Source organism: Chanos chanos, chromosome 16 (assembly GCF_902362185.1).
Source record: "Chanos chanos chromosome 16, fChaCha1.1, whole genome shotgun sequence".
Classification (NCBI taxonomy): domain Eukaryota; kingdom Metazoa; phylum Chordata; class Actinopteri; order Gonorynchiformes; family Chanidae; genus Chanos; species Chanos chanos.
The window spans coordinates 10659798-10669975 of record NC_044510.1 but is presented as its reverse complement, the minus strand read 5'-3'; the positions used below and the strand labels follow the sequence as shown (position 1 = coordinate 10669975).

General features: G+C 36.8%; 1 protein-coding gene across 1 annotated transcript; it reads right to left on the bottom strand.

Moving 5' to 3' along the window:
- Window positions 1–358: 358 nt before the first annotated feature.
- On the bottom strand, window positions 359–8712 carry LOC115829773 (beta-1,4 N-acetylgalactosaminyltransferase 2-like; the record flags this gene model as incomplete). Its single annotated transcript, XM_030793937.1, has 10 exons — window positions 359–540; window positions 1010–1238; window positions 1662–1805; window positions 2130–2311; window positions 2646–2732; window positions 4236–4416; window positions 5488–5525; window positions 6517–6623; window positions 7365–7448; window positions 8690–8712. Coding segments are annotated over 10 exons (1257 nt in total), but the record flags the coding sequence as incomplete, so codon positions are not given.
- Window positions 8713–10178: the final 1466 nt, after the last annotated feature.

Here is a 10178-nt window from a genome sequence, read left to right as displayed (position 1 = left end):
ATGACAGTCATCCATATGTATACCATACCCTGGATGGTCTACTTCTAGAATGCTAAAGAGATTACTGAACAGTGAACAGCACTATGGATAAGATCAGGCCTTTGAGATGCCTTGAATATTTCCACAAATCACTCAATTATCAAAATTTGCACCTGGCCACCAAATGGATATTTGGTCATCTCACATACTATGATGAAGATTTAAGAACTTCTCTACTTCTGCTGTAACCTGTAGGTTCAAAATAGCATGCACGAACAAAGAAATAGATATATTACAGTGTGATGAATTTCATAAAAACATAAGCTCCCAAGCATAAAGAGGTGCCATTAACACAGAGAGAAAATCACAAAACAGCTTTTCAGAATTTTAAACACTTCAAATGGTTCTCGAAGAAGTGGTGGGCCAGTTTTGCTGTTGTATCAGCTTCCGTCTTCTTCCTGTATTGAAGATAATCATTGTGTTTGACCTTACGCTGGTGACCAATTCTAACACCACCACAAGTGGCAACCAACAGATCTCCAAGGCCATCAAAGAAGAACTCTACATGGGGGAGGAGGGTGAATGAAGAAGCAGTACAAAAAAAGAGAAGGAGAATATGAATTTATGAACATTACTGTATGTGCCAAACCATGTGACATGAACTTAAAAGTGAAAGTACACCAAATACACGAATTAGTTGTACATACATACAGAGTTGGAGGTATTGATTTGCAAACTGACTTCAAAAGCCCTACCACAGCCCTAGTAATTAATTTGCTGTCTGTCTTCAGGTGAAACATGTCATTGCAGATTAAACTTTCCAGTTACATGGAAAGCTATCGGTATGGAAAACTGTTAATTTCCCATGACAGCAAATAAATGGAGGGGGAAAAAGGTGAGCACAACACGATGACAATGGCTAAATGGGTAATTCAAAAGCAAACGAATGCTATGTATAAATTGCAATAATGAATTATTCATGATTAATATGTTCACCTGATGTTTTTGAGATAATCTTACAAACTCTTACCACTGTGACCCACTCTTTTCAGGAAAGGGTCAAAGCCCACCCTCCTCACTGAGTCCGTTCTGGCCAAGAAGAAGTTGACAACACCATCAACCAGGGAGCAATGTGGTTGACCAGGAAGGGCCTGGTGGCTGCGGCCAATAAACCTGGACAGACAGCCTCCTTCTTCCATGTGTCCCTTCTCATATTTTACTTTAAAGTAGACCCGGTCTCGGCTCACACCTCCAGCCACCTGCTCAAACCGGAAAACAGAGGAGAAAGCTGGTGTTCTAGAATGAATATAGGGCTGAGAAAGGATTCATAAGGCCAGAGATTCATAACATTTGAGGTACGGTTTTAAATTAAGTTCATATGTATTGACTCTGGTTTGGAAGATATATGGAACCGGACAGTTTGGCAGAAACCAAGGCATAATTAATTAAAAAACACCAAAATAAATAAATTAATGAATAGACAAATAATTAAATACAGATAAAAGTATAGAAAAGAATCAAAAAATACTTACAATTTTGAATTATTTGACTTCATCAAGCTTAAAGACAATGCATTTATGTGAATGTTGGCCCCATATTTTTTTAAATACTGGGAACTACAATGAGCCTTTTAATAACTCTCACAAATGAGGGAACAAGAAACAATGGTCTGAAATACTCACAACATCCAACTCTGGCACTGCCTCCATGACCTCCACAAACTTCTCAATCTTTGTATCATCAATAAACATGAAATCATCATCTACCCACAGAAAGTACTTGGTCATCACCTGAGAGACAGCCAAGTTCCTGCCAGCAAACCAACCCTGTGATATCAGAAAGAATAGTCTGTAATATCATTACAGTCTTGTAATATCAGTCTGAATAGTTCGCATCAGTGTGAGGATTGTGTTTAAAGAGAATGCGAGCAATTACCCCTGAATGTGTTGATCAGTTAGAGTAATGTTGTGCATAGTTATAAATTCTGAATATGTGAAAATGTATTATACATTTTTTACCAAGTAATTTTCTGAGTCTAGATCAAATTACAGATTCAGGAGATGTATACCTTTAAGTCAATGCACTTAGGAATATGTACCATATTGGTTTTTATTTGTCTCCATGTAAAAATGAACCAAGCTAAAATTTACCTGAGCTGGGGGCATAATGTATTGCTCAATGTTGGCGCCATCCACCTTTTGTGAGTTTAAACTGTCATCTGCAATGATTATTTTGATGTCCCTGTAATACTTCCGGATACTTTTAATCAGCACATTAAGTTCCTTATACCTCAAGAATGTCTTAGTTGTGATTGTCACTTGGGAGTTGATATCTGTGGCAAAAAGAATAGCTCTCATGAAATAGCGGTAAATCGGATTCAAGGGTTCCTTTATAGCACTGATTTCTTCTATTCCAGTGCTCCTAGTTGTTTTTAATTATAGCTGTTATTTTCATGATTCAACATGTCATATTAACATATGAACATTGTACGCCACAAATTAAATCAGATGTACTATATTTCAAACATCATCATATTACACATCTCAGATATAACAGGTACCTTTGAATTAGACCACAATGTTTAAAAGATCTCCAAACACATTTACACTCTCATTGTTTTTTACATTTACAGAAACCAAAAATGGCAGTACAACAGGAAATCTGACCTGTTCCAGGATCATATAAAACAGGCATAGAAGACCTCTTAATGATAATGGGAAACATGACTGCATGGTCTTCAAACATGAAGTTTGCTGTAAGAGACAAGACTGAGATGAAACTGATGCTGTCCAATTATAGGCCTATTTCTCCTCTCTGTAAACATCTTAAATTAAAAATTAAATGAATTAAATTAGATTAAAGTGTCATGTCTCATTTATACAGTCAATTATAGCACTTGCATAATAGTTTGGCAGGGAGGATATAGCCCATTATAAAACAGTTGGTTCCGGTCGAGTAATTTGATTGGACAACGGTATTCCAAAGAGTGCTGATATAGAGTATAACAGCACTGGGATGTTTTACTATCATGTATCACTTCGCTTAACAGATTTTCCGATACAATCACTGATTACACCAATGCAAACTTAATTTGCGTTTACCGACAACGCAAATGTGGATACGTTTCCATGTCTGATAAAAGAATCTACCTAGCCTGCAGTTGGGTAAGATGAACAATAGCTAGCTAGCACGCCTATCGTATATCAAGCCCATTCATGTATGCTAAAAAGTAGCTCGCTAGCCTTCGGTGGGCTATGATTAAAAGTGACTTGATTGCCTACTGTATAGCTAGCCTTTTCATGTATGAGAAAAAGCATGTAGCTAGCTAGCTGGCTAACTGACCTGCAGTCAAGAAACCGTTCATTTGTTGCTTGACAGCATGTGTAAATGTAATCCTGATGGAACTATTTTTGTCAGTGGAGCCGGACAAACGATGAAAAACATAATTTGTTGTCTCAAATTATCATTACATGAAAAACAGCCTTGTTTTTAGAACTGCTGTATAAAAGCAATATCACAGGAGAGGGAGTGCTGTCACACTGTAAATAGCTTGGCTGTGATTATCTTTGGCACTTGGCCTGCGGCCTCATGCCTACGACCAAATCACAGCCATGCTGATATACAGTATAACAGCACTCCCTCTCGTGTGATATTGTTCAAATATGGTCTCATAGTTTTATCATTTACTGTTTTTTGTAAGGGTGTACACTGGTGTGTTTGTCTACCGCGGCTCATGAAAACGGTCTATGCCATTTTTCCCCAGCAATCCTCTCTGTCTTTGATTATTTGTTTTTCATGGAATTCGACTTGACTACTGCTGTTTACTCAGCCGTTTAAGACTGTGTACATCAAACAGACTTTGCTGTCTTTGGTTGGATTAAACCATTATGGTGAAAAAATGAGGGAAAATCCTAATAGGCTTCATGATTAATGTGATAGCTAAATCAAGACGGAGAAGAGCTCTTGTCTTTGTTCAAGCTAAAAATAAACAAGAACTTCTAATGAGAACAGTCTTTTTTATGAAAAACTGTGGGGACTCAGAATGACACCAAGCTGTCAAACTCTACTTTAGTTTTTTTCCAGTCTTTGCCCATAGGCACAAAGATGACAAATAGGAAAGAGTTGAGAGACATTTTTTAAGTGTGATGGACCTTCCCAACTCTTTATTATTACAGTTCAATGAAGCCAATATTTGGAGATTACATCAGCCTTAAGCAACTGAAGTAGTGCTGGTGTCTACAAAGCCTGGGTCTTACCAAAGTCCTTGGTCTTGATGTGGTAGATGGTGCTGGTGTAAGACACTTGACTCAACAGTTGATTCAGCTGGGTCTGATTTTGGGTTGAGATGTTCAGCTTATTCTGACCCTGACCCTCCACCAAGTCCATGTCTGTTGTGCCCTCCACAGACAGAACACCACTGGACACACTTAGTGACACCTGAGAGCACAACATTTCTTCAGCAGTGGTATACATGAACAATCATGTGATCAAATTGCCTCACAATGTCTTGGCTAATTTTTATGATAATATTTCAAGTAATTATATGTAATGGAAATCAAGTTGAATGTTCATGCATTTCCTTGTTATGTGACTTATTTTATTTGATTTTATTTCATTTTTAATTTGTGTTTATTTCTCTAATCTTCAATATCAGAGATAACAAATAAAAGGCACAAGTGTGAATTTTTTAAAATAAATAAATAAATAATATGAGGATCAAATATATATGAGTGTAAGATAAAATTTTTAGGACATGTGTGCTTTCCTGTTACTGTGCAGTCCAAAAGCCTGGGATTAGGCCTCTGTAGAATTAATCCATGTGGAGAGTCATAGAAACTATGATGTATCTCATTAAAATACCTTTTCCTCAGGTCCTGCCTTAGCTCATTGTTCCATGTACTGATTTTGTTAATTTGTACAAATAAAGCATCAGTATCAGGAAAGACTGGGATGAAATTATACTTTTCCACTAGAGGAGCAATGATTAGAATCACAATTTGTAGTTCTTTGCCAGTGAGTAGTCCACAATAACCTGCAGGAACTATAATCCTCTCACAGTTGCGGTTTACTCAAAAATGAAAGAATCTGTTTGAAGTATAGTCGTACTGAGGCAAAGCCTCTATATTCTGTTCATTCTTGAAAGATGAAGTCACCAGCCCTCATATGTATGATTCTCTGCTCAAGCCGCATAAATGCCCAAGTTAAGCAACATAAATGCCCCAGTACTCTGAATGTTGCAGGATCCAGTTATGTCAGACAAAAAAGTAATGCAGAAGCAGGACATTTGATTTCTTTTGTGTTTGACTGTCATTGCTGACATCAGCCCATACTTAGCCCCTATTTGATATATGGCACTCAATGCATTATATTTTGCACAAAAACTGAATCAGATGCAAATTAGAACTGGCAAGATCTTCCTAAAAAGCAACAACCCTTCAACCCTTATAGAAAAAAACTTATTCCCACTCACTCTCAAATGCAACTGGGTATATATTCTCATACACGCACCTTGTAAAGTGCCCTGTTTTGTGCACCAACAGCTAGGCCTGTAACAAAATCAATTAAATGCATATTGTAATAACCGAAGGCAGAATGACAATGGCCTTTCAAGAATTTCTCAAAAATCACATTGTAAGCTAGAGTAGTCGCTGGAGGTGTAACGGTTCACCCTATTTACCGTTTGGTTTGTTCCTTGGTTTGTGGTCCACGGTTTGGTTTGTATCACATTTCGGGTTGAAGAAGATTGAACCAACATAAAACTGAAATTTCTCCTTCTTTTAAAACATATGCAGATTTAACACAAAATAACAAATTCAGTACATGCAGCAACAATGCCCTTCAAAAATGCAAATGAATGTATTGTTTTAATCCTTTTCGTTTGTAAAAGGAGCGTAAAAAAAGTAAACTTGAGCAACTGGTATTTTTAACTCATTGCTCCATGACAATAACTTCAAGAAGTCCAAATGTCACTGTTACCTTTAAAGGTTCTTAATCAAGAAAACGAGTGAAAGATTTCCATTGTAGTAAATGATAGCAAAGTATTGGCAAGTTGCATGAGGCATTTTCATTAATTCTATAACAGCCGCTTAAAGCATAAGCACACGGCACGATAAGCACAGTCACTATACGTTCTGGTCGGCAAAGATAATCAAAAAGAAAAGGAAAAGCGTACCAACTTCTGATTATGATTAACATTTTTATTAAGAACACAGACTGCGCGGAATGTTCTTGCTTGGAATATGTATTGGCGTGGCACCCCTCTCCCCCAATCAATAAATCAATAATAAGTCACTCTGGAGAAAAAATTCACTATACGCATATTGTAAACCGAACCGAGGACCTGAGGTTTGGGTACAAAACCGTTACACCCCTACAAATCACTGTTGTAACACTGGTCTAGTTGTACTGGTCATTTGTGATACATTACCAAATGTATGGATTTTTAATTTGCCACCAAACGTTAATAACAAAGTAAGTAATAGCAGTATTAATTGCTTAAAATCTTTCTGAAAACTGACTTGTGACATATAAGAATACCTGGAATCAGGCTCTTTGTCAAGGGCTCAACTGTGAAGCCGTGAATAGGATACTGAAGAGGAGAGTTAGAAGGAGCTATGAGTAGGACATCTAGGTTTGCATTCCTCCTAAACAAAATTTGTGGATCAAAAAAAACACAATGTTGAATTAACAACTAATTTGACCCAACACAGCATTATTTTTGATTTAACAGTAAGGAAAATCCTGTTTCAAATCAATCATGATGGTCATCTGAACATGTTGTCTCTCCTTTGAATTTTTTATCTACCAGAAACCTTGGATTTTTGTCTCCTTTTCTCCCAGTCTGGGATGTCCAAGTATTCTCATTGCTTTCCTTTATGCATGGCATTCACTTCAGTTATGGTGAGTAAAGTAACTGCATGCTTCCTCCAAACGCATTTTGACTAGGACTCCTTTTTGTTTAGACCTGAGAGCTTGCAGAATCAACTACCACTGGAATTTTTCCCACTCAATATATTTTGTTTTGTTGGGAGTGCTAATATTAAAGAGGCCACTTACTCATGTAAATTTGCTGGCTTGACAGCAACTTCCCCTACAGAGACAGTAGCACTTGCATCCTGCTTTAATTTTGCCTTTTTGTATTTGATTCTATGATAAAACCATGCTTTGCATGCAAATGACATTAATGCGGGCGATTTAAAAAGCAATTTATGGCTAAATGTGGGAGTTAAAAGAATGGGACATTTTTTGTGGCAAAGTAAGTTTTCTCACTTGTGTGTATGCAACAATTTAGTCCCCAGGCTCTAATGAAATGTTTACATATGAGGTCCCTTATGTATGACTAACATTATTTTAGAGAAGGTTACTTAATGTGATATTTTCCACACCTGATATGGTGTTTTCTGTACTCCTCTGCCCTGCGTTTCAAGACTTGGTCAATTTGGTCCTCTGGCACATTGTTTATCAATGAAGTATTTTGACCTGCACATGAGCATGGTGTGCGTGAGAAATGGTCCATCTTCGTAGTTCTATGGGATAGATTTCAAGTACATCACCGCTAAATATTAGTATGTTTGTACCCATGTAGCTGAAGACACCCAAAGCCAAGTTTGAATTACATCATTTCCCCCCCCAATCTTTTATTTTAAGAAAAATATTTGCATATGTTAAAAAATACAATCATTTTATGTTCATATGCCACATGTAATTCATGAATACTTCAAAATTTATGATGGATTTTCAGATGGAAAATTTGTGGAATGTTTAATAAATTTTGATGGGTTTATTTGACAGATGTATGGCAAATAACATTATTCTCATGTACATCATTTAATTTATTAGTTCACTCATCAGATCACCTACTTCACTTGTAGGAAAGCAGTAGCTTTGGAAAAACATCCAACATTTCTTGCTTCACTTTGTCCATCAGAATAGCTTTAAGATAAAAAAAAATATTGTCAGTCAATATTATTGCAGCGTTATCAATCACATCGTTAGGGCTGCCCTCTGAAAGTCGACGAGTCGAATCATCAGTAGGGGGCTGTCAGTCGACGGAGATCTTTCAAGTGGAGCAGTCGTTTTTGGAGTTTTTTTTCGTCAGTCAGTGCGCATTACAATAACAGAAAAAACAGATAGAAGCTTACAAAAATGCACAGGGATGACATTTCAGCGAGGAACTATAAATAAGGGGAATCATAAATATATGTTTATATTCCAGCAGGGCTTGCTGGCGCTAAAAAAAAATCCACGTTACAACATGCATTGGTGGTTGACTGATGAGGGAAGCTAAAACCTTAGGTGATTGGTAAACTAGGCTGTCTATAACCATGGCTCAGAAGAAGTCTAAAGTATGGCGGCATTTCGAACTTTTGAAGGACAGCCCTAACATAGTTAAATGCAATCTCTGAATGCAAGAATTTGCTGATATCATTCAACAACATCGAGCATGGCAAACCATTTGCAACGGGTAAGTTGCATAGCTAGGCGGCTATCGAAAAAGAGACTGAAGACAAACGTTTTCTTTTTCATCTTAAATATCTCAAATCTTAAACTGCACGTGTTTAATCTGTTTATTTATTCGTTTACACTTAATTTTTACACATTATGTTGAAAGAGAGATAAAGTAATCTAATACATTCTGTTGAAGACGAGAAGTTATTATTTTATAGCGGGCAATGCCGTGAATTTATTTTGAACTGTTTCATTTGTTTATTCCTTTAGGCTACACGTTGTTTTTGACGTTTAAAGTGAAACTGAAAAGTAGGCTATTAGAGCTTGATTTAAACAGAAATACACGCGTGCCGCCTCATTATTCCGACAAATCCATATGGTAGCCCGACATTATATGTCGGCAAATCAATTAGGGCGCAATTCAAATCATATGCAGCTGTCTGTTATTGATCTTTAAATGCTCAAAAATATGTCCTGATGACTCTGTTGCCTTTGACTATGTTAATGTGGTCGAAATCATCACTGAAACTTATGCCAATGGATTTTCTGATTGCCAGACAGTCTATATGAAAAAAGGAACGAATAATCGAATATTAGTATTGAACAGCCAAATCCGATTCAGCTAAAAAAATTCTAAGTCGGGTACAGCCCTACATATAGTTATGAATAATTCAACAAGTAAAAATCCTTTGGAGCCTACCAATGAGCTCTTTAAAGGGCAGAAATATCTTTGTCATTTCTATCTGAAAGCTAAATCTATAATTTTCCAGTTCTGAGAGACTGATGAAAAGTTTGGGTAATGATAGAATTGGCATGCTTAGGTTTTTCTGAGCAAGATGATCTTAGATACTTAGTATTTGTTCTTATAGTGTATTTATGCATAACAATACAAAACCTGAGAAAAAAAATGGTAGCAGCTTTGTAACAAAAACATTCCAATTGCTAATTTAGCTGACTGTGAGAACAATAAAAAACACACAAGACACCATATTTGATTCAATTCATTCAAGAGCTTGATAATCTCTTCTAAAATGAATCATGTATTCCATCGCATAGCATGCTCATGGCATGGGTTATTCTAAGAATAGACTGAAAAACATAGGTTCATTAAACCATAGCACACTGATTATTAGAAAACAAACAAATGTGTAAGCAAACATTGCCTACCTTGATGTTGGCGATCCTCTGACAGAAAAAGGCAACCCCATTAGGATGAAAATTACAACAGTTGTGAGACAGAGCACCACCACAAAAGCGATCAGAAGCTTAGAGTACTGGATCTTCATTCTGACAACTTCAGAGATTGAGCAGATTTGAAGAAAAAAAAAAACAGAGAGAAGGCTGACTATCTGTTCAGTAAGAAGATGTAGAGAGGAAATTGAAAAAAAGTGAAGTTTAGTTTTCTGTCTCATCATAAATACACTATGAATAGGTTTAGTGAGATTTACATTTCTGTCAACGCATTGAACAGAGTTCTATGGCAGACATCCCAAGTCTCCTCTCTCTCTCTCTCTCTCTCTCTCTCTCTCTCTCTCTCTCTCTCTCTCTCTCTCTCTCTCTCTCTATATATATATATATATATATATATATATATATATATGCAAGCAGCGATTGTGGAGGCCAAGCAGCCCAGCAGGGCAGAGTTGCCATGGCAACTTGATCTGATCATGGTAAATGCGTGGCTGTAAGCACTGATAGGAAGTTATATGACAGCTGACCTGACACAAGAATCACATTTGCTGACAGAAACA